This window comes from Anopheles merus, chromosome 3R (assembly GCF_017562075.2).
Source record: "Anopheles merus strain MAF chromosome 3R, AmerM5.1, whole genome shotgun sequence".
Taxonomy (NCBI): Eukaryota; Metazoa; Arthropoda; class Insecta; order Diptera; family Culicidae; genus Anopheles; species Anopheles merus.
The window spans coordinates 21,747,694-21,772,485 of NC_054084.1; the positions used below are offsets into that span (position 1 = coordinate 21,747,694).

Consider the following 24,792-nt stretch of genomic DNA (forward strand, 5'->3'; position numbering starts at 1 on the left):
TAAAAATGCATTACTCCAACAAGTAACGCTTTCGTAACGACTTTCTTTCATCGCTTAACGTTACGCATGTTTCCCAAGTAGGAAATTGAATCAACATTTGGCGATGTTTTCTGATTGTGTGTATGTTTTGTTCAATTTGGCAAAATATAATTCGACCCCATAAAAACAAAGCTTATCCAATTGTCAATTTCCCAGTACCAATTATAATTTTTACATTAATCAAAACACTTTTTTCAAATATTATACCAAAATTCAGTCATATTCCTGTTCACTGATAAGCTTAATTTTGATTTCTATTTACATCGCACAGCAAGACAAATGCCAAGATGAGAGTTCTACTCGAAGACGATTCACCTTTACCCAACCTTCCGATACGGCATGCTACAAAAACACCGACTGCCCACCGACCAAATCTGCTACTTGGGCCATCCAGCATCAAAAATGTCTTGACTTTTGGAACAACAACGACGGGATGTGTTTGTGTGTGCTCTGGGGTAAAAACGGCTCGTAAGTGAGAAAAACGCGACCCGAATGGTGTAAAAACGGTACGTTTTGTGGCAGTGAGCGGCCGTCAAACGTTAGCAATTGTGGTGAACGCCGTCCGTATCGGTAGCACTAGGCCAAATCCAATTCCAAAAGGGTGCTGCAAATCACCTACCAGAGAGCAGAACCAACCCTGGAGACGACCACCGCGATTCGCGCAACACCCGTGTGGTGCTGTTGGTCGCGGATTCGCGTGTGCCTGTGTGTGTGTGTGTATGTATAGTCTGTGCGTGTGTCCGCGAATCTTCTGCTCACCCCAGAGTGCGTGCGTGAGGCCAGTGTGTGCTCCACTCTGCCCGGGGCCCGGGTCGTGAAGGTAGTCGCCGTGCGATGGTAACATTCCTTTGTGTTTTTGTCAGCAGCAGAAGGGAAAGAAACAGGAATTGTGCCCGAGCAAGGAGGCAGCAGTGGGAGAGCGAGACAGAGTGTATGTGTGTGTGCGAAAAGGGCCCACTGTGACATATCCTTTCCCATGTACTGATCAGGATAAAGCGCGAAGAATCAGCAACCTTCCCTTGTGCAGCCAGCGCACCGGCACATCCATCCCTCTGATCACCACCTACGAAACACTCCCATCCCCCCACCCCATCGATGATAATCATGATGCGGCTGATGATGACGACGACGGTCGACGTGGTGTAATGTGTTTCTGTGTGTGTGTGCTGCTGCTGTCTTGCTGCACATCCTTCCCTTTTTGGCCGATGCATGCTGCGTGCAGATGCTTTGCGGCCGAAGTGTGTTCTATGCTGCGCGCTGGAGTGTATCGGCTATAAAGAAGTAGGCGGCTCACTGGGTGTGAGATAACAGGGTGTGCATGTGTGTGTGTTTAGTGTGGCGGAAATAGAACGCGTCTCGGGCAATCCGCCACCAAAAGCTATTATTGGAGCCTACCGAACGGTTCGTTACGGTTTGTGCCGTGCGGAGAGGCCGCAAGCCGGGCCGGGTGTCCAGAGTGTTAGCCAATGTGAGAGCGGTAAAGAAGGTGGTGCCAATGCAGGAAGGATAATAGTACATCGGTTGCATTGCATTCCCAGAACAAAGTACAGTTTTACAGTCACAATTAGACTTAGCATAAAGCAATAAGATTCATGCTAGAAAATCAAAGTGTAATGTAATATAGTATATTTTTATTTAGCAAATTGTGATTCATATCAATGTGAAATTTTAAATCGTTTCTCATCGTATTTTTGTTTTTTTTTTTCTACAGCAGAATAATACAATAATAAAAAAAATAATGAATAACTGTGATTGCAGTGAGTAAAGTGTCCGTGTGTCACAATTAAAAATATAAAGAAACGGAGTGCAAGAAAATAAAAGTGTAAAAATACAGCAAAATTTGAATCGAAAAGACACACTTTTGCCCCAAAAAGGTGCGCAAGAGACACGGCGTCTTGTTGGGCAGTGCTTCAAAACTAAACAAAAACATAAAATCCAGCCTACTTTCTATCATTCGGTAAGCTTATTTGTCAAATCTTTTATCTCTTTTTAGCCTCTTTTTACCAAACAAAACTCAAAGCATGACTCATTGGTTTCGATCGGTTCGATCAGCTGCTTCTGCAGCCGCTGCTCCCTGGGTACTGGTAAACCTTTCTCCTAAGCTGCATCGATTGGAACGTTTCTTATCGATCGACGCGTTTTCGTTTGTCGCACATGCACCGCGATGATTCAAAGGTGTGTGTGTGTGTGTGCAGATAAGAAAGGCCGGCAGTATGGTTGAACTTTGTACAGTCTTGTTTTCGGCCACAACTTGTCCTGACACACCAAGGCAAGGGAAACTTTCTTATCTTTTCTTCCTTGTTCTTGTAAATTGTTTGTTGCTGTTGCTTTGCTACCGTATTGTTACCAGTGACAAAGAATGTCTGTTTTACTATATATCCTTCAATGGCGGACTGATCATGAAGGGTTAAAAATTTTATTAAAAAAATGAATGGTGTTATCTCACAAGATGCCTAACAAAAATTGGAATTGTTTCATGCGCACGAACAATTCTCACAGAAACGTTCGACTGTTTTTGAAAGCAAGGTTAAACGAAGATCTAATTAGTAATTCAGCGCTGCAGTTCTCACTTCATCAACCCTCAATCGTTGGTCGAAATGTTCATATTTTACCATTTTAAGACTGACTGTAGATCATTGTATACATGGCAAGAGCACGTACAAAGCCGTACCTGGTTACAAAAGGAACGATTGTTCTAAGAAAATTCCAGTAAAGCTCGTTGTTTTTTTTTTTTTAATTCATTCTTAATTTCATCATTTTCAGAACAGATGGTTACAGCTTGATAGGCTCATAGGCAGCTCATAGGATATTCTCAACTCTCATACAATCGATTCTAGATAAGATTCAAGTGCAGTGCGTCCTCTTAGTGGCCAAACTGTGTACTTCATAGTTACTTTTAGTCCATTCTTGTTTTCTACTGAATTGTGTGAACGGGTTTGTAGATATTTCTTCTTAAATATTCTGCATTAAGTTTTCATTAAGTCCTTTTAAATGCTACTGAAATTATTATATTTTTTTTTTTATTTCACCTCCCAATGGTCCTTGTTTGTGCTTTTTCGTTGTGGAGTGGGTAAACCATATGTCTATGTTTTGTTGGTTAGTCCATTATAGCACAACATATAATTTTACATATTGAAAATCCACCAAATGCACACCTTTAGGTGTGAAGATGGCATCAAATTTTATAATATTTTGCAATCATTTTTATTAAGACCCATAGCGCATGCACTTATTTCTATTTCATCCAATCAATCTAACTCAAAGGAATTAAAGCTCCCATCACTTAGCAAGCTTTGTAAAACTAAGATACCCAAACAATGCATTTACTAAAAGCGCAAAACAAAACAATAAAAAAGCCGATGGCAAACACACGCTTTACTACGCTGCCACTTGAAACATTCATTCACAAGACCGCCTTTTGCCATTAAACCAATAGCCATTAACACAATACAAACGCCACCACACAGATGGCATTGTGATCGTGTACCGATCGAGGATCATCGTTGTGTGTTTCCGTGTGCATTCGCCACCATTGCTCGTCGACCACATCGACACACCGAAGCTGTCCATATCCGGAGGGCTCGTTTGCCTTTTGACCGTGCTGTTATGTCCGGATTTCACAAACCTGTCTCCCTCCCCTTCCCATGCTGAAGCCCTTGGCACACGGGTTGGCAACATATCACAATCGAGCCTGTCACTAAAATGTTGATAGAGAGGCCCCGGGGTACGACGACCATCGGTACGACAAGCTATGATGATCACACACACACGTAATCGTTTTGCGTTTTATTTTCATCCGCGTTTTCGGCTTGCAAAAGTGCAACGCACGGGCACGGCTGGCTGGTGCGGCTTTCTTTCCGTTTTGTTTCGATAGGTACGGAGAGGACAACACGAATAGCTGCCACGGTCAGTTGAGAGAGCGCGTTTTTGGTGAAAGGTTTTCGATAGAAGAAAGCGGAATATATACATATTGTCGCGGGAAGCTTATCACAAAGTGCGGCATCACAATACTTTCGCTCAGGTGGTTTAGAGATTGATTTAAAATTTAGAGAGTTTAAAATACTAATATGAATGCAAAGTGTTATTGTTAATGCTTTTACATATCATTTTCTTCAATCATTGTTTTTATTTGTAGCATAATTTCTGGAAACTCATTGGTTGAAGGACCGTAGCGCCAAATTCCACAAATTTCTTCATGATGTCATTTCTTGCCGCTTCCGGCTTCTTTCCCCCGAATGACTTCAAACAGTCGAAAGCCGCCCGTCGTATGTGTAAGCCCAATTCTCTCCAAGCCTGGCCCCATTTACCTTTTCTCCCCCATTCCCCCATCCATCGGATATCGTCGAAGCCGGCTTTAGCTGTAGGTGCGAGGGCGAGCCATTCCGTTCTCACCGTATTTGTATTTGCGTTGCAATTTGAATTGATAACGAAGCCGAAGCTATATCGGCGCCCTGTATGAGTATGTCCCCAGCAAACTAATAGCAATTGCAACAATGTAGAGGAGACAACATTGGGGCTAGACGACGATATGGCGCACAAATTGCTGCCAGCCAGCCAGCAAGGTTTTGTGAATGTAGGGCGGACGGATTTACGTACGCAAATGTTTACCATCTTTGGTCATCGTTATAGGATTGTATCTTGTTTTTTTTTTTTGTGTTTCCCCTGTTTCGTTGTTTTGTGTCTGATCACAATGTGTGATGGTTCTGTTTTTAGGGCCACACAAAAGCTTATCCCGCGAGAATGGTGTGATTTTTTAAATTCATTACTTGTTTTTTCGCTTTATTCGTTTAACACAAATTAGTGCATTTTGCCACACTGCACTGTACTGATGATGATGATGATGATGATGATGATCATAATGATGGTGGTTGGTTTACGATCCTGTCTACTTCCGATCGGTGTCAGCTTCGGTGTGCCACTGTGCTACTTCTACCATTATCACGCTCTGGACTGCCGGACCGAGGCGCCCCAAGGCTGACAATGTGCAATGGGGTAGGAGGCGGGAACGCGCCAAGCACCACACCCTTCCAATCCTTCCAATCCAGTCAACCAGTGCAGCAGTAGTGATTAAAATTAGGTTTCGTTTGCATGGGTGAACTGCCCATTCCCATTCCATCGCGCGTGGAAACAGAAAATCGTTTAAAACTTTTGCCCCGCGGGCAGTGTTCTCGTGTTTTGTTAATGCAATGAGTTACGGCACAGGATCGTAATAATGTTTTGTCAATTGTTTTAATTGCTTTTCAATAATTAACTGTTTAGCTTGTTACAAAATGAAATTAGGAAGCATTATTTGCTCTGGTTTTTCATTCACATTTACACCGATTGTTGAGCTATCGAGGTCGAGTAATTGAAATGGAGAAGCGATTATTCATCGACCTATATTAATTTAAAATCATTTAGCTATTTCTGCTACGACTAATTGCTATTGGATACTATAATTCCTTTTTTCCGATTTTTTCCTCTGATAACTACGTTATATTTTACCAGCAAATTTAAGAAAAATCGAAGAATAAATAAGGTATGAGCTTCCTTCATGAATTTGGTTTAAAATATTAGCTTCCTTCAAACAATACTAACTTTGGTAAACAAAAACTCAAATTAGAGCCACGAAGCTAAATCTCACATTGAAAGATCCATCATTGAAGTTGGTTTTTGTTTTCCAAATTCCCAATTATTTAAAATTTGCACTTTGGTTTGGGAAATTATTGTCTCAGTTCTTATAACCTTCATGTTAGTGTAATGAAAATATTTTAAATATTCGATATAAATTTTGTGTTTTTCGTTATGACAATGTACTCTGATAACGGTTTTTTCAAATATCCTCCTCATAACGCAATGTCACCATTGTATTGAACTGTCATTTCACAACAGCACGGATGTACGGACAGCCGGATAAAAGGTACCCGTATAGACGGCATTCCACTGTATATGTTTGTCCAAACACTTGCGACTTGAGGAAAAAATAGGAAAAAATGAATTATAGCATATAAAACATGAATTGAACAGAATTCTATAAATCTCATTTACCTTTTGTAAAATAACTATTTATATTAACATTTATTTACATTTATCCTGGGCTTAAAAAAAGAATCGATTTCTGAAGATCCAGCCCAAGAAATGCTATGATTCATGTACTATACTAGGGATGGGAAAAATGAAGTTTTCGTCAAAATTGATTCCGGATAGTAGGTCCGAAAACAGTTTCCGGTATTAGAATCGGCTCCAAAATGGGCTCCGGGATCAGAATTGGCTCCGAAATCAGAATTGGCGTTGAATTCGAAGTCATTTTCGGCATTTCCATAAGCTCATGCTACGTATTGATAGCCGCAAATAATCCATAAATTTACTTGTAAACGATCCTTTCACATGGAGATTACTGGATTGATTTTGCTTCTAACTTCTTATTTCATTTGAAGAATTGATTCTCATTCCGGAGTTAATTCAAATTCGGGAATCAATTCTGATTCCGTTTCCGAAGCAAATTGCGATTCCCAGGTATATTCCGATTCTGGAGCCGATTCCAAATTCGGAGTCGACTCTGGAATTGTATCCGGAGTTAATCGGAGCATCAGAATCGGCTCCGGAATTGATTCCGAACACAATTGCTTCTACAACAACGTTCAATCATTGACTCTTTTTTCTCGTAAAAAGAACGTTTCTTAATAGTCTATAGCACACTAATATCGCAAACGACAAAATTCCATTGCCCTAATTTGTCTGCAACCATATTGCAATAAATAAAACAGCCTGTTCTCCATTACTACTACACCCTCCATCAATACTCTAAGTACTTCCTCGCACACCACTCACCCGCGCACAGCTACGGGAAGGAACGGTGTGTGCGCGCGTGTGGCGTATTCGATGCTTTGCCAGTCCGCGCCCTTCCTACGCAATTTTATATTTTTCAGAGCTATCATGATGGCGCCCCGGGAACAACGGTGGTGTGTGTGGGGGCAATTTTAAGCCATTTCAAGAGGCGTATGAATTCATTTGAAAATAAATAGTACATTAAATTACTCGGCCCGTCTTGACACGACGGTGGTAGCGGCCATCGTTGTCATCATCATCGTCGTCGTCGTCGTCGTCGTTGCTGGAGCATTCTACAAACAACAGCTGGCAACTGGTTGGGGCAACATATTTGGGTGTAAGGTGTGATGATTGACGTCATCGCCCCGGACACTGCAGCAACATACCTTGAGTGGTACGGGGTGCTCTGTGTTTGTCACTTACTTTTCGGGATCCCATTCCGGTGTGTACTGCAAAATGTGGTACGTTTTAATGTAGCTTTAAGCGTCGTGTTTTGGGTCTGTCTCCAGGTGAAGTAGGAAGGTGATTTTTCTTAAGTAGTAAAATGTTTCAAATATTCCACCTGTCAAACGAACCAGAAAAAAGAGTCTTTATCATTAAACTTGCACGACATCCAGCGTGCAGAAAACAAGCTCAAATCGGGACTAAAGCATTATCCTGCAGAAGTAAATAGATAAGCGAGCGGCTCCATAAAACCATGACACTTTTGTAAATAATGTAGTCATATTACGGCTCATTCGAGCATCGACCTACCTGACGCCTCGGAAACGGACGGGCTGACACTGCTGGATTGATCACGTGTCGGAAAATCATTTCCATTTCCACGACAAAAACCCCTCCCCGGACAAGGAGAGAGACGCAACTGTTCGGGGGCGTATTTTTCTGCTTTTTTCCCACTTTTAGCGTGTACCAAAATATCCGAACAGAAGAACACGCGCGCTCGGTGTGCTTGTTTGTTTGTTTCATTTTATTCGCCAACCTGTAGCACTTACGGAATATATTATTTGCGCAGGCATGCAATGCCTTTACGCTCTCCCAGGGTACGTTAGACGCCAGGGGGTACGTTAGACCGCTTTTTGATGTTAGACGCTAGAAGACGATGAACGGAGGCGGCAAGGCGCTCTTTTGGAAATTTGCCCCACAACATTTTCTTCTTGCGTCTTCTACCGATGTTGTGCTTTTTGGGAGCTTTTTTCACGTTTTTAAACCACCCACCAAAGACAACAAGGCAGACAGGAGGGGGCCATGTGCTGGTGGTGTGGTGAACGGCCGGACGTGAACGGTCGTGACATCCAATTACCTTCCGCTGTCGATAGCAACCGTTAGACCCCGGACGAGGGAAAAATCGAAACACAAATCCTCGAGACACTCATCCGACGTCTGGTGGAATACCTTGGAGCGACAGATGAATTACTGCTAGATGTTCTAATTTGCATAACAGCAGTCAGTAGTTTCAATTGTCTGTTTAAAGCCTGACGTTCTGTTGGGGGGACAAGCGATTGAAATAATATTGGTTCCATAAGAGAGGAAAAAAGGTAAAAATTAAACAATAAAACCATTATTGACACACGCTGATGGTAAATCAATACACTTAACGAATTGCACACAACCGTACGTAATGATCGTGTAATGAGCACGTGAAGGTACAACTAGAGAGTGCAGTGAGTTTATCAAGTGCTGCTCGCGTTGCTACGGCTCTAGCCAGCCACATATAACCTTTATATGTCGCACACGGTCGAACCATTAAACCGATCGACGAACATCAACAACCATCCACCACGAGGGGTCACTTTACGGAGGGCAAGCAGAAGGTGTGGAGGGCAATATTTCAATCACCACCCGGTCGGTCTGCCCCATTAGAAGGGCATCGCGCGCTGTCTGTCTGCCTATTTTGGAGTTCTGATTCTAAAATGTATCGATCAGCAGCGACATCGCCGGGTTGTCCGGGTCCTCCGCCGGCTCGGCTCTCATTATGCGCCTCTGCCTCTGCTTTTGCCGTATCATTCGGTGTCATTTATTGGATTATTTAAATTGAAGCTTTTAGCGTACACAGGTTGCTCGGGTCGGTGTGTTTTGTTGGCTAGAGGGCGCTATTTTAAAGCAACACTGTCAAATCAGCTTCGGTGTGAGTTTCATCCCCTCCCCCCAGTACAGTAGTGTTGGCCTACTGCCAGCAGCTTTTGGATATGGGGTAGCCACGGTTACGCGACGTTTCGAATGTCCGCCGCGTAATAAACCAAAAAAACCCGATCGAGGATGATGGGGCTCACGGATCAGTGGTCCACATCATCATCGTCAACAACATCATGAAGCAGCAGCACACCGGGTGTGGTGGGTGCGATGAGGTGCGGCTTCAATAAAAAGGAAGAAAAGCCAAAGCCAAATGTTCTCCATTGTTTTTCCTTGGCTCGTCCATTTTTATTATCCAATAGCAAATCCGTCCCGTGATGGACGTTCGATGTGTAATTCAGTATTGATTTAGAGAAGGGTGTGATTGGAACGGATTTAGTTTGCCCATGATCATCGTGATCATTTTCTAGCAGTGATTTGGTTAGCTTTGGTGCTTAACGGGTTTAATTTGTTGTCTCATTAAACTTCCTGTATCCATTTCCCTCTTCTAATAATCCTTCATTTCATCATTATTTTCCTCAAAAATGCCATTCCTCTCAAAGGACTCCATCTCAATAAGTAGTTGATAAAATCCTACCCATTTGCTGACACGTCTCCTTGGGGGGGCTGAATTCCTTCCCGGAAAAGTGGCCTTACCGTCTCAACAGATTGAGCGTGGTCAGTGCTGCATGGTGTTGGTTTATTGATTGTGGAAGAGGAAAAGGCCAGTCCTCCTGGGGTGCATTTCCAAACAAGACAACAAAACTGTCATGAACTTTGATGGTTTGTTGTTATGAGCTTTGCCATTTTCCATTCGCATCTGATGGTTGATTTTCGTTTTTCGTTCTGCTCTGGAACGCTCTGGTATACTTGTTGGGAAAAGGAGCTCGTTAAAAAGCGCACCGGGTTCACCGGAATTAATGGACCAGAAGGAAATGGATCGTAAAGTTGAGGAATCGTTTCTTAAAGATGGGCCTAAAGAGTGGTTTTGTTGCATGTTGAAAGGTGACCCAATGTGGGACCATTCATCTGCACCCTGTTGAAAGTTTGTCAATCAGGTCAATCATGTTGTTTGAATCAGTTCTTTGTTACTGTACAATGCTACGATATTCTGTGAAATACAATAAGAAAATGGCCATTAATGCCCGAAATTTATTATAATCTATGAGAATTGTATGTTTTTGTCTATATGTTAAATGTCCGATTGAATTCTCTTCATTTTCTCAATCACAAAACACAATAGATCCAATAATTGTAACTACATGAAAACCAACCTTCTCTCTACAATTAGAAACCACCAATCTCCTCTTCCCCTTCCTGTCTACTCGATCTTATGTTTCAAGTACATTCGAGTGTTAACCGTGCCTATTAAAATGTTGACACTTGTCTTAACTACTCGCCGAGGCAAGAAGCCCCACGGACAGACAGGTTGCTGCCATGGTAGTAGGAGCCGACATTGAAGCGTGATGTAATGACCATATCTTGCCATGTACACACGTTGTCCGTCCCCCTTTTTTTCCTCCACAAACACCTTCACCAGTGACCATGCTTTGATTCACAGTCCACCGCAGATAGGGAACGACTTTTGCGCTATCGCTTCTCGCGCGACATCGGGCTTTCCTATCCGATGCGACATCGCGCGCTTCCAACCGCGTGTGAATGTATGTAACACTGTGTATATCTATTTAGAAACTTCACCCGACATTAATGCGGTAGCTCATGTTTTTGTTGGTGTTGGCGTGCGTGTGTGATGTATGTCCCGGAAGGCGCTAACAGAAGATTTGAACCGATAAGGAAAGCTGTCCGCCCTCCGTCCCGCTGTTGTCAGACGCCACCTAGGGCGTTGAGGTAAAACGGTGGAGATGCACCATTACTTCCTGCCCTGCTGTCGGTGTGGGGGAACGTTGTTGTTGTTGTGTTTGTTGCAGTGTGAGTGTCCCAAATTATCTAGATCCTGATAATGTATTGGCGTTCGGTTATCGACTCACGTCATTCCCCACTCAACGCGTTGATTCATTGCCTTCACTTGAACTGTGCAAGCATGTTGAATTGAATTACTCATTTCTCTTTTCATAAGAATCCAACAAATGTTGCCATGAATGGTTTCATTCTGAAAAAATAGCTAAAATAAACTACAATCTATACCTCAACTACAACTCATTCCTTCAATTGGACTATAAATGACTAATATCTAAGCTCAATGTGTGATGGACCTCTAATTAGTGTTCGCTTGATTTTTGCTAAAATTTTGTATTCAAAATGGTTTTGTTTCTAAATCGAATACAATATTACACATTTTCGTAAAAATGTAACGTACAATTCAAAGGATCAAAATGCTGCAAAATGCCTTTTTAATGGAAATTAAATAAACAGATAATTCCATTTAATGAATTTAAGAATATCATTGATAATGATTTGTGATAATGTTATCAAAATAGTCAATGTAAAGAAAGATCAATTATATTATTTAGTCCTTTTATAGACATTTTCTGTACAAAATTATCCGCCATTCCATAGCATGTGATTTTAAACCAAATTGTATCTATTTAGTGGTCTATGGGATGTAACGTAGAATTTAAAAAAAGGTTCAAACGCATCGTTTGATTTACAGGGTTTTTCAAGTCAATTTCGAATGTAAACGTTGTTATTCACCGCGTGGAAGATATTTATCCAAATCAAACTGATATTTCATTTCCATCATATTTTTTTTAATTTCTTCAGCATGATTTTCAACACGTCTCAAGCTGGATTGAATTTGACAGTCTTTATTTTTTCTTTAATTATCATGTTTTAAAACTGAAATTTCATTATGAAGCAAAAACAGCATTTGACCACCGACAAACCGACGTGACACATGCGTTACAAAAATGTCCCACACGAAAGTACTGTCATTTGCTAGTGAGGCGATCACTTCTGTCAAAGTAAGCTCTGTTCACGGCATCTTAGATGTAAACAACTTTTCCAAATACAAATTGCAAAGGAAGAGTGAGGCAAGATTTTGTGAGAATTATTGGACAAAACACCTAGAAAAATCATTTTATAAGTTTCTAAATCAAAACAAAAGATGTGAGAAGTGAATAAAACAATTCGCATTAGAATTTGGGAAGAAAAACAAAAAGGAAGTTCAGCAGTTTCTCGTCTGTGTCAGTGTAATAAGCGAATCATTATAGAGATGGCGCTAGATCGTATTTATTTAACGTATTTAACGTATTTTCATTTGAAATAAACAGACAACTTTTGAAGCTCATTTTGTTCGAAGTGTCACGTCGGTTTGTCGGTGATTTGACAGCTGTTGAAAAACATCTTGGAGGAGGAGGTGAATAATTATGTGCACATTGGAAAGTGACTTGGAAAACCCTGTATCACCAACTTACAGGCTTTTCCAAGTCATTATCGAATTTGTACATAATTATTCACCTCATCAAAAATGTTTTTCAACAGCTGTCAAATTGTGTATTTGCTTTAATATGAAATTTTACATACGCAACAACGTTTACATTCGAAACTAACTTGTAAAATCCTGTAAATCTGTCAAAGCGGAAAAGAAAGTAAATAAGATAGCAACGAAAATGTTCCAAAAAGCTCTTATCAATATCCTTTTCATTAATAACTTACATTTAGATTACAACTTTGTCCACCAGTTGGTCCAGTTGACGATGTTACCTTCAAATTTATTTTACATCCCACGTCATCCTCCGTAGCATGGTGCACTGCTACTGCAGCTACATTACACGTCCACCGTCCACAAACAGTACAGATACATTTGCGATAGTTTTAAAACAATTATCCCCCCCCTCCCCCCCCTCCCCCATCCGAGAATTATCTCTGTCCTAGTTTCGTTAGTCGAGCAAGAATTTCCGCTCGCCACTGATTGTGGCAGTGTGCAAAGGTTTTGCTAAAAAGCGGTCCCCATTCCGTTACCCACCCCTTGTCTGTGCATTAGAGTGGCGTCACGAGCGTACCGTCTAGCGTTTGCGTTAGTTTAATGAATTCATTTAATCTCGGCATTCCGACGCACACACAGAGCCCTGCAACCGTTTGCTGCTGGATGTTGTTTTCTTTTTTTTTCTTCTTCAAATGAATCCCTTTTTTGTAGCTGATATGATAAAGGGTAGCTTGCGAATGGGTTGTCTTGGGTATGTGGTAAGATCCGGTTTACCTTGTAACGATCGAGTTTTTGCGAGATTTTGCACAATCCTTTCCTGTCCTCCTCTTCGTCCTCCTCCTCCTCCTCCTCCCAGAAAAGTTTACTAATTAGGCAAAGTTTTAATTTTTAATGGAAAAGCCAATCGGAGAGCCGATCCTACGTGCCTACATTAATAGCATTTAATTTTAGTTTTGGCCAATATAAGCAGCTCTATTATAGCAATATAGCAGGTCTATTGACGTTTTAATTTTGCACGGCGTTTTCGTACTTTTGATGATCACAAATTCTTTTTTTAATCACGCTTCACTTTAAGAAAATGTATCAGAACAATAAAAAAAAAGAAAATTTATTACTCATCCACCCAATACTCAAACACGACAAACCCCCCCGCTTCAGCTGCTTCCAAACGGTGACGGCTAAATTAACCCTTTTGCTAAAAGGTGCAAACTTTGGTCCCAAACAACGGCGCCAATAGGCACCCTAGGGCGGATATAAGGGTTTAAACTTTCCTTCCTGTATTTTGTTCTCCAACGTCCACCGCTGTTGCTCCCAAACGCCTCCCATACTTCTTTCATTGGGAGTTGATTTTTATCCTCGGGTCCCTTCTTTCCCGGTTGGCTCTTTTTTATCTTAAATTTTTAATGTTTCCCTTCCGTTGGATACGACAGGTTCTTTGCGGGTGGTTTTGCCTTCTGCAAGTCGGTTTCTTTCCTGCTTGTTTGAGCAGCAAAAAAAGGGCAAAAGGCATGGCAAAAAGGGTTCAAAGTTCATCACACATAGACACACACACACACACACCTCCTAACGACCCACAAAAGCCAGCAAGCAAATAGGTTTCTGTGGCTGCTTGGTGCTCTCCCCTCCCAACCGGGGGTATGTGCATTCTTCCGTGCAACTGCATCCATCCCAAGGGGGGGGCCGGGTACAATACACAGGATACAAGGAATGTCCTTACCCCGGAGGAAGTGGGGAGGATGGATAGGCTGACACAGGTCAGGAGCGTCTGTTTGACCTTTTGCTGCAAATCCAACACCGATAGATTGTTCGTAAAGTAAGGAAGCCAGCTATTCCTTTTATATAAAAGAGGCATATACACCAAGGGTTGACTTCTGCTGGTTTGATATGGTACACAGGTATATGCTCTACTGCTTCTTTCAGCTAGACGTAATTCTACTCCACTTGGAAATAAAAGGAGCTCCCGTCATGATTTTTCCTGACCGCAATGGTGAATTTGTTCTTGTGCCCGTTCCACCGGGCTCGCGTCGTTGTTAGAGAGGTAGTGGTTTGGCCTTGTTAGCGCACAGTATCAGCTGGATCTGCAGTGACCACCGAATAGCCCATAACAAGTGTAACATTATGGTAGGGTTTTCTTTCGCTCCTCTTCTCCGGAAGAGACAATCGGCGATGTTACTTATGGTAACAAGCTTAACGTAAATTCTCTAGCCTGAATACCGGCCGTAACGGCCGTGGCTGTCGTTGCGGTCCCTTTTAAGAGGGACTGATTTATTGTTGTAATTTTTTTGTGTGAAATCATTCAGTTGAAGAAAGACCATTTTTCTGTATAATTTAGGGTTTTAAATTAAATCTCCATATTTATTATTATCATAAACCTCACATGCAATCATTGATATTAACATTTAGCGCACGTATTACTGGAATGATTTCACAGTGCAGCGGTAAGCGCACGGGTTTGCATATTAAGCGTTATGAGATCAAATCTCAGTTTTCACCAGCCACGAAAATCTTTTCCTTGATTGTTTCGAGAAGCACTTAAAACTACAGTTAATCAAACAAACAACTGTGACTGTTTTATGGGATTGTACATTGACCAAAAAGCACACTGAATTTATTAGTGAATAGTGCACACAACCGCCACACTAAACCACAGTTGCTAGTTTGTTTGGCTTAATTTATCCTCCCCTACTTCACCGTTTAAAAATACACACCCGCATACTGTTGACCGGACCGCTGTTTAATTAACTACGTTTGATTGCAATTGGTCGCGTCGTTCGTTCGTTTACTCTTCTCGATTTCTTTTGCACGATAAAATCTACCCAGCGTATTTGCAAACGCCTCCCTGAAGCCGCATGTAATCGTAAAGTATAACACACCATTCTAGGCGCCCCGGTTTTTGCATTTTGCTGCTACAAAACGATACCAGCCATTCTGCGGGTGGACCCTAAAGTCAACCGAACGCAATAGCTGAAGAGCCCGTAGCCCACCATCTCACCGCTTTCCCTCCTGGGGTGACATCATTAAGTTATGTTTGTGTGCTGGCGGTTCGGGCGGCGGCGGCGGCGGCGGCAGGGCCCTTTCATTAAATTGATATAGCAAATGAAGCAAATCACTTAATTATTTTTGCAAACACTTCTGCGGGTTTGCAGCGCAATCGAAAAGTGGAAGTTAAAGTCGTGCACTTGGATGGCTACTTTTTGTTTAACACTACCTTCCTTCCTTCGTTGGTTCATCTGCTGTCTGTGGTTTTTTCTTTTCTTTTCTTTTGGTCTTACCGTCTCGCCCAGTTGGTCCTGTAGTGTTTGCCGTACTACTTTGACCGAATTGGCCAGCGGCAGCAGTAGAAGAAGTAGTAGCACTAGGTAAACGCGGTGTTGGAACCGTCGGTATCCTTGCCAGCAGTGTGCACAACCCACCCTTCACGTGCCTCTTCTGTTTTCGGTTTTGTGGGTTTTCCGTGGTTTTTATAATTAAATTCTAACCGACCGGACTAAATGGAGAGCAAAACCAGCCGGAACCGGGCGTGTGATTCGGGCTGAATATTTCATTCGCTTCACAACCACACACCGAAAGCTGCATTTAATTTCGTATTCATTTCGCAGGAAAGCGTTGATTTATAATGTTGTGGTTAAAAAGTGGAGATTATTTTTTTGCCTCCTTCTAGATTTTAACTAGAAAAACCAATTAGAAAAACGATTTTGAAAGAGAACTGTTCTTTGTATTAGAATTCGTTTTTCAGGCTCCTTCTCTGCCTCAACGAACAGCTATCGGTGGCGTGCTTTAAGCTTGATTTTTTGTTTTAATTTAATTTAATATTTATTCCACCTTCTTAGTTTCTCTCTCACTCTCTCTTTCTCTCCAAGCTTTCACACACCAATCACGTTTTGGAACGTCGGGTGCAAGATGCAACCTTTCTTTCTCTGCTTTGCTTCGAAAACTAAAAATCAACCGTTTTCTAACGCTTTTCTCCACCCACAACGATCGTTCCATTTCGTTCGCTACTGTGTCGCGTGATCGTTCGGTGATCCGGGTGATCGGCTTGATGGCGTAATTATGATTTCCTAACTAACCAAAAAAACTGAAAGCGTGATGTTTTACTATTTGCTTGTACGGGAGGGTTTACGGTGTCCATCCGTCACTCTAGTTTTCTTCGTTACAGTTTGTGCCCCGGCCACCGGTCACATCAAGCGAAACACGTAGCAGTGAAGTGATAGTGGTCTCACGGGAGAGAGTGGATGCTTTACCGTTTTCGTGATCCATTCAAGTGAAGAATGTTGACTGCCTTTGCTCTACATCATGGTGTGTTGTCTTTTTGTTTTAGCAAATATCAATCGTACACAGTTCTACTGTTCTGACTTGCAGAAACATTCCTTCCATCCGTTAAAATGTGAAACACATTGTGAGTGAAACACGAGTGCAATGGCGGTCCACGTAATTGTAAAATGCGCCACTTTATGGGAAAATAAATGACACCTCCACCTCTCTGGGCTGCATTTTCCTGTCACACGGGTATGTGGCGCTACACACATCGTCGACCGTTTGTGTTTTTTTCGCCTCGTTCGCACTCCACTCCATACTGGAATGCACGGCAGCAGTGTAATAGTTTGCTGCCTTTTTTATGACACTGCATCCCAGCACAACACTTTCGACGTGAAGGGATCAACTCACTGTGACGGCGTCGTGTAGACACTGCAAGGTGCCGCCAATGTGTTTTTTTGGTGGAAGCGGATACACACCCCGTGCCTCGTTTGGATGGATATCGTGACAGCAGCTGGGAGCACACACAAGCAGTAGCAGTAGTCGTCACGCAAGTCGGACGGGGCGAAAACGATGCGAAAATCCACTTTCTGCTTCGTGCCACACACATTCGTGACAAGCGCGATGGTATGATGATGATGGTCCGTTGATCGACTGGAGCAGCAGCCAGTGTAGTAATGATGATGGGATGTAATTGTTGAACACGGAAAGGCGACTCTTTTGTTTGACAGTATCATTTGACCTGTTCCTGTCAAAGATCAAATGTGGCTTTGGAATTATGTGACGATCAACCATAGCACTTTAATGTTTTGCTTGCTAGATCAAACGTCCTTGATGTGTGATACATTTTCATCAAAATGTTGCTTTTTTACTTTAAAAGTTTTGGAAAACTAAGTGCAATTTCTAACTGCAAAGGTTTGCTTAATGTATTGTTAACGTTAATTCTTTCATATAACATCGCGGTAACTGGTGTACGCAATGATCAATCAAACACATTTAACTTAACCATGCAGCAAGGTGTAACAAGAAAGACTGTAAATAATTACAAATTAAGTTTAAGAAGATAAGCAACAAATCATTCAATTAGACCATCATAAGTGTGATGTCTTATATCATACCTTGTAATTATGACTAAATTCGGTTATCAACTGAGTCAATGTCAAGGCTACTGTCATAACCCTCAAAGATCTGATTAACACTACAGGTTCTTGCTTTCACCCGCAAACCTAAACTAAGAACATACGTTTTTTAAGTTATTTTTATGGTCAATTTCATTTGATGGTACTAAAAAAAACCTCTCGCTTGTCTCCGAGTTTAGTGAAGAAATGATCTTCTTCTTCTTCTTTGGCACAACACAACCGTTGTCGGTCAAGACCTTCGCTGTGCCACTTATTGGGACTTGGCTTTCAGTGACTTACTGATTACACATAGGAGGCACGGTCCATTTAGGGCTTGAACCCATGTCGGGCATGCTATAAAGTCGTACGAGTTGACGACCAGACCGGCCCCAATGATATGATATGAAGAAATGATACAAGATCATAATCCCATCCACAATTCGTATACTTAGGGCGATTCGGGATTAATCGTTGCGAACGCTCTCTTTCGATAAACACTGTAAGTCAAGTTGTATGATCGCATGAATCCTTTATATTTATTAACAAAGTGTTTATACTTCTTACTATTAGAAAGATCTTGACATCTCACAGAGTGCGAGAAAGCATGGTGACTTAGTTCCTTGCGATGTTCTTTGTATCAGGTCCTCGGGTTTACACGGGAAACGAGAACCGAAGACGTTTATTTGTCTAATCCCGTATCTCGAAGCGTTTATTAAGTTCTGCTGAAACCAAAAGATTGAAATGTATTGTGTATTACATCCTAGCATATTTATCGTATCATTTATACAATCTTTGATTTATGTAATTTTTTGGCTTCTGATGATTTCTTATCATACATAACCTATGCCTCTTTCTGGCGAGTTTCTATAACTGCATCTACATCAGCAACCGAAATTGTAAACGAGTAAGGTAGAAAGTTAGTTCTGACAGGAAACTATAAAACCACATAACTATAGTAAAAGTAAAAATAATGTTAGACGACCGTTCCACGTTCATCATTCCTGCCATTAAATCACACAAAAAGCCAACCTTGAATACAAATCGAAAACAAATTGAATCACTTCAGCCGAAAGACGATCGCCATAAATCACACCTTTGTTGCGACTGAAACACACCCAGAAAAGGGGAGTGGAATCGAACATCCTTTCGCTTTATCTTTCGCGACCTCTATCGTAGCAGCGCTATCGTGAAACCGGTTGCAACCTTGCACACACAAAAAGCAAACAAGTCAGGACGACTACGCCAATATCAGTGTTGTGACACGAGGGTGCGACAAAAGTGCTGTGCGGTTCAAGCGCCACCGAACGAACAACCCGTCCTGCGGACACCTGTTGTGTTGTGTGGAGTAGAACCAGGGGTTTGCTGATGATAAATGATAATTATTGGTTGTTCGGCATGTCACAGCTCTTAACAGTTCACTGATCGATGTTAAGTTATTACCGTCCCAAAATGAATAACGACTGTGTGTGTGTTTGAACGTGCTATTTCTTTGCTTTTTGCCTTCATCAAATATCTAGATTATAGCTTTAAGTAGACATTCAACATTGTTACTAATTTTTTGTTTTCTTTTTATCTTTCCAGAAACGTATTTTCTGGAATTCCCAATTCTGGAATTTCTCGAATTACCATTAGAAAGAGAAGGACAGAAGCTCAGTGCAAAGATTCGTGTCTAGCATCTTCCTTTGGGCGTTTATGCTTTCGCTTTGCACATCATTGCACCATCCCGAAGGACTCTTCTTGCTCTGGAAGGAACACACACACACACGCTTCTACACACCGCTTCAGGCCATACCAACGGGAAGGAGAAGGAGCGGATCTAGTGCCAAATTTTATCCGTTAAGAACCAGCACGCCATCGCCGTGATGCAACGTGATGCGAAAAGTGAAACAGAAACCAATTTAGAGCAACGCTGAACGATAAAAGCATAGCAAAAGAGGAGCAACCCAAGTACCGAGATTGAAAAGAGCAAAAAACAGCGCACAGACAGAACGTCTTCAAGAATAACACAGCACAATCACGCTAACGAAGGACGGCGGGCGCGGTATCATTTGCATCCTCCCTCCAATCTCTAGTCATCTGAGAAATACTGAGCTGTGCGGCGGAAACGTCCGGCAACATTTCGTTCGAAGAAGCTATCCGATTACCGAATCGACTGCCAAATTTTACTTCATTCCAGAATTGCAACGAAGACTTCAACCTGAGAACAAAAAAAACTCCCACTGAAGAATTGTAGTCAAATAATACTGTGCAGCATCTTCCAATCGGGTGGGTCACATTTGTGTGACGTTTTAATATTACGGATGCGCGGCATGTAAAAATAGAACATCTTTGCCGTGGGAAAAAGCTACCAAAAGCATAAACATTGTGCTCTTCCCTTCGCTCGGTACTACTATTAATAGCGGAACCGGTAGAAGCCGAAACCGAAAGTCCCCCCCCCCCCCCGCAGACCCCGGCGGCCATTATGCAGCAAGTGAAGAAGCTTCCTTGATTCTTGCCAAAAATACACTTAACCCGATACGGGGGGAGAGAGAGAGGGAGCACTCGAAACGAAAAGAAAGCCGGGGTGTATCCTGGTCACGGCACCACAACCATTCGCTTCCCGGGTTTGATCCTACGGAAGCACAATCTCACACACACGAAGGACAAACATATAAAAACGTAGAGCAGTGCAGTAGCAGCAGCAGCAGCTAGCGCAACAGAATGGGTAACAAAACGTCATGCTGCTCGTACACGAGTCCACCGCCGACGCGGAAAGCAAAGGAAGCGCCCGTCTTCGAGGAGCACATGCCCGAGGGTGAACTATCGGCGAACAATCTGCAGCACATCTCGGAGCGCGAGGGCGACGACGGGGAGCATGATCCGTCCGTCGATCCGTCGGCCGGCACCATGTTCCTGGAGCGCTCCAAGCAAAGTCTCGAGAATGGGATGACGCGCAAAAAGTCCCAGCACCAGATCGTTCCGCAGGGCGGTGGTGGTCCTGGGAGTGGCGGTGGCGCTGGCGGTGGGGGTGGCGGTGGTGGTGGTGGAGGTGGAGGCGGTGGTGGCGGTAGCGGTGGGATGCTGAAGAAGAGTAGCAGCTGCTCCACGATCTACCTGGACGACAGTACCGTGTCGCAGCCGAACCTGAAGAACACGGTCAAGTGTGTGTCGCTCGCGATCTACTATCACATCAAGAACCGTACCAGCGAGCGGCGGATAGACATTTTCGACGAGAAGCTGCACCCGCTGACGCGCGACCCGGTGCCGGACGATTACGATCGGCACAATCCCGAGCACCGGCAGATCTACAAGTTCGTCCGGACGCTGTTCAACGCGGCCCAGCTGACGGCCGAGTGTGCCATCATCACGCTGGTCTATCTCGAGCGGCTGCTAACGTACGCCGAACTGGACATTGCGTCCTGCAACTGGAAGCGGATAGTGCTCGGAGCGATTCTGCTCGCGAGCAAGGTGTGGGACGATCAGGCCGTCTGGAACGTCGACTACTGCCAAATCCTCAAGGACATTACGGTGGAGGACATGAACGAGCTCGAGCGACAGTTTCTCGAGCTGCTACAGTTTAACATAAACGTGCCGTCGTCGGTGTACGCGAAGTACTACTTCGATCTGCGCACGCTCGCCGAAGCGAACGATCTGTCCTTCCCGACCGAGCCACTGTCCAAGGAGCGAGCGCAGAAGCTGGAAGCGATGTCGCGCGTCATGCAGGACAAGGCGACGGCCGAAGCGCTCAAGAATGGGATGAAGAAGTGGTCCTCGATCGATAATATCCACCAGCAGGGCGGCATCCGGCGCAGCGTGGCCATCCTGTCGTGATTTTCTTCCCGCCCGTCCGCGGCCCACACCCGTGGCTGGTAAGGGGGGTTTGCGCACCGTCCCCGCGCTGTCTGAAAGGCAGCTTACGGTCGCTGCTAAACAAAAAAAAAACAAAACTAAAACTTAGTTGTAAACTATCGTCGTGTTAGAACGCAACGCTACTCTTACCCCCCCTTATCGCTACATCTACAAACACACTGCACTGCGCACACACCGCTATTGTAATTACTCACACTCACTCACGTGCGTGGTATGCGTGCGTTCTAGTGCTATACGTTTGCTTCCGTGTCAGGATTCAGTTTAGGAGGAGTAGAGGAAGTGTTTCATTTGGAGACGAAGCAATCGGGTAGCAACTCTGTGCTACTCTACTAGAACGATCCGCTTTTGTGCTCGAATGGAGGAAGATGATCGTAAGCCGCTTGAGGGTACGGAATTAGAGACGGCTACACAAGATTTCGTTGGAAGTTTGATCCAAAGTCCAAATCTGATGCAACAACAACCTACAAACCTCCATTTCATTGCACATGATTCCGTTCCGCTTCTGCACGAAAAAAGAAGAGAATTTATGAACAAATTGTGTCAATTTATAATATTCTCCCATAGAAAAAGCAACATTGAAGGATCCTACCTTGAGGACCTCCCCCAAACCCTCAGAGCGAATGGTAATGGAAGGCAATATTTTTCTACAATACATGATTGCGCGGATCGAAAACAACGATTACATTTAGCAGGAGGTAAAAAATAAGGAAAATGGAAAATGGGGAAACAGTGAGATAACGTGTTGATTTTTCGGCTCAATGCAATTTGTTGCATAATTTGGAATTATCATGGGCAGAGTGTTTTTTTAATTGTATTTTTTTAAAGCTGCTTTTTCAGAAGCACTTATTTGAGTTGAAAGCGTACTGCGTTTTGTACGCTACCGGTACCGCTTTTTTAATTGTTAAATTATTTTCATTTGAAAAATTATTTTAAATTTGTTCGAAATCGTTTTTGTAATTCGTTGCTCACCAGCGTTCGATCCATTTGGGCGACGACAAAACTGCTTTTGCCTTCCAAATTCACAAAGCACACCCTTCCTTTCGCCCCCTTCCACCCATCTCTCTATCTCACACTGCTGCCGTCACCGCCGACGCCGTCTATACAAATATACTGATAGGTAGAATGCATTTTCTAGTGATATTTCTTAAGAGTAACTACTAAACAAAGCTACACAATATTGTATCTTGTAAAGCAACGTGGCGCGTAGAATGGAGCTAGTTTGGCGCTCTACTTCAACTATGAAATGAACGGTTTGTAAAAAAAAAAAGGTGTCACGAAAGAAAAGAAAAAAAGAATAGTAGAAAGTAGAAATGAACCGCATTACAACTACCTACACGGGCACTGCGCTATTGCTATTATTCGTTCTCCAACATACACATGCTCACTAAATCGAGTACTAGTGTAGCGGTAAAATCTCAGCATAAACAGGGTGTAAGGTCCACCTTTCTTCCGTTTTAATGTGTTGTACCGAGGAAAAGGGGTAAACGCTTTTTTATATTGTAACAGAAGAAATTGAAAAGGAAAAAAAACAACAAAAAATAAAAGAAGCGTGTGTTTGTGTGGATAACAAAAAAAGAAGAAAAAAAGAGCGATAAAGTAAATACAACTAAAGAAAGCGTAATTATTAAGCAAAAGACAGGCAAAACACAAGCAACAAACGAACGAAGGTGTGAAAATGAGGTGAAAGTAAACGAAACAACTTACTATTGCAATAGAGATGAGGAAAAAAGTATACAAAGGTAGCAAGGCTTTTGATTTTCGAGATAAATTGAGAAATAGCAACAAAAAAAACATTAGAATGTGAAACCCCGCGTAAAGTTGAAGACAAAACCCCAGCGCCACCTACATGTCCTACACGAGGAAAAGGCCACACAGTTAAACGAAATGACCAAACAATATTAAATTTTACCAAAACCACACAGAATAGGTACACGTCAGTAAAAGTAGGGAAAAAATAGAGGAAAAAGTAGCAAAAACGTGGAGTTTTAATTCAGATGCCAACGAACGCGGAACGTAATGTATACAACATGGGGTTTCTTTTCAACATTGCATGTTTTTTTTATCTCTCCATTGCTAGTCGAACAAATCAAATGTTTTTTGCTGCAAATAGCCAGACAAGGAAAGAGGAAGAGAGAGAATACGTGTGCTTACAATATAAGCATAAAAGTGTTCTTGATTTGCTGCTTTGTTATCACCTTCTTCTTCTCACGCTTTACCCTTCAGCTTCTAATCTTAGTCACATTCGACGGGTTCACCACCAACTAAGTCATGTAGGTTTTGTCTGTTTGCTTGTTTTATGCTTACAATTACCACCACCACCAAACCAATTAGGCATTGGGCGCGAAGAAAGGGAACAGAACCTCACGACAAAGATCGATGTGAGTGTGAGAGAGAAATTAAAAGTTAATAGTAATAAACATTAAAAAAACACGAGTCAGAAAGTTCCCTAAATGAAGAATTGAGGTGCGTGTGTTTGTTCCAGAACTTCCACGATGGCAAAAATCAACGCGTAAAATTAATTCGATTAGTCACGAAAACAAAAGCATGTGTGTAATTTGTGTAAAAAAAAGTAACTTCCAATGATAAATTTTTATATTTTGTTTTTTCCCCCACTTGTTGTTTGGTTTATAATCCGGATAGGTAAGCACCCTCTCTACAGCACAATATAGTCAAAGGGCACGGTATTAAACAGAAAAGTAAACAAAATTTAAATTTAAAAAGTAACGAAGTGTACGAACACTAAGCATTTGTGGAGTCTCCGCGCACGATGACTGAAGATTAAAAGGCGGGAGTAGACAAAAAAAACAAACAAACACGTTTTCGGTAACGGTATTTTAGAACAAAACAAAAACGTTAATAAATGTGCGAGAGAAGAAAAAAACACACACACAGAGACATACACAATCCATGTGTAGAAGAACAAGAAAAATAGTCACTAGAAACAGAGCAAGAATAAAAAAAGGGAAAAGTTGTGCGTGTTAAATGAAAAAGTAAAGAAAAAACATTAAAAACACACACACAAAAGCAAACAACAAATACACAATTCCGTTCGCAACCGATGATAGCAATCGAAGAAGAAGTAAAAAAGATATTGTCATAATAGGAACTATGAAAACGTATAAAGCTATAAAGAAAAGCGCATTGGAAAACGGTAAATAGCAAAGTAGAAAGCGAAAAAAACGGAATGAAAGAGAATGGAAAGCCAGAAGTGGATGAAGCAAATGGGAAAAA

At 42.3% G+C, this 24,792-nt stretch overlaps 1 protein-coding gene across 16 annotated transcripts; it reads left to right on the forward strand.

The window, feature by feature from the left end:
- Positions 1 to 429: 429 nt before the first annotated feature.
- LOC121598019 (cyclin-Y-like protein 1) lies at positions 430 to 23,818 on the forward strand. Of its 16 annotated transcripts, none has more exons than XM_041924456.1 (3): positions 430 to 507; positions 1,751 to 1,996; positions 19,294 to 23,818. In XM_041924456.1, the coding sequence occupies exon 3, from the start codon at positions 20,413 to 20,415 to the stop codon at positions 21,520 to 21,522; it is 1,110 nt and encodes a 369-aa protein (XP_041780390.1). In that variant the 5' UTR covers positions 430 to 507; positions 1,751 to 1,996; positions 19,294 to 20,412; the 3' UTR covers positions 21,523 to 23,818. The 16 variants fall into 16 exon arrangements, with proteins under 16 accessions (XP_041780390.1, XP_041780388.1, XP_041780387.1 ...); XM_041924454.1 differs by having other exon boundaries at positions 437 to 756; XM_041924453.1 differs by having other exon boundaries at positions 437 to 545.
- Positions 23,819 to 24,792: the final 974 nt, after the last annotated feature.

What these genes read in the sequence shown, in the direction of transcription:
- LOC121598019 (XM_041924456.1), top strand. Translation starts at nt 20,413, where the DNA reads ATGGGTAACAAAACGTCATGCTGCTCGTACACGAGTCCACCGCCGACG.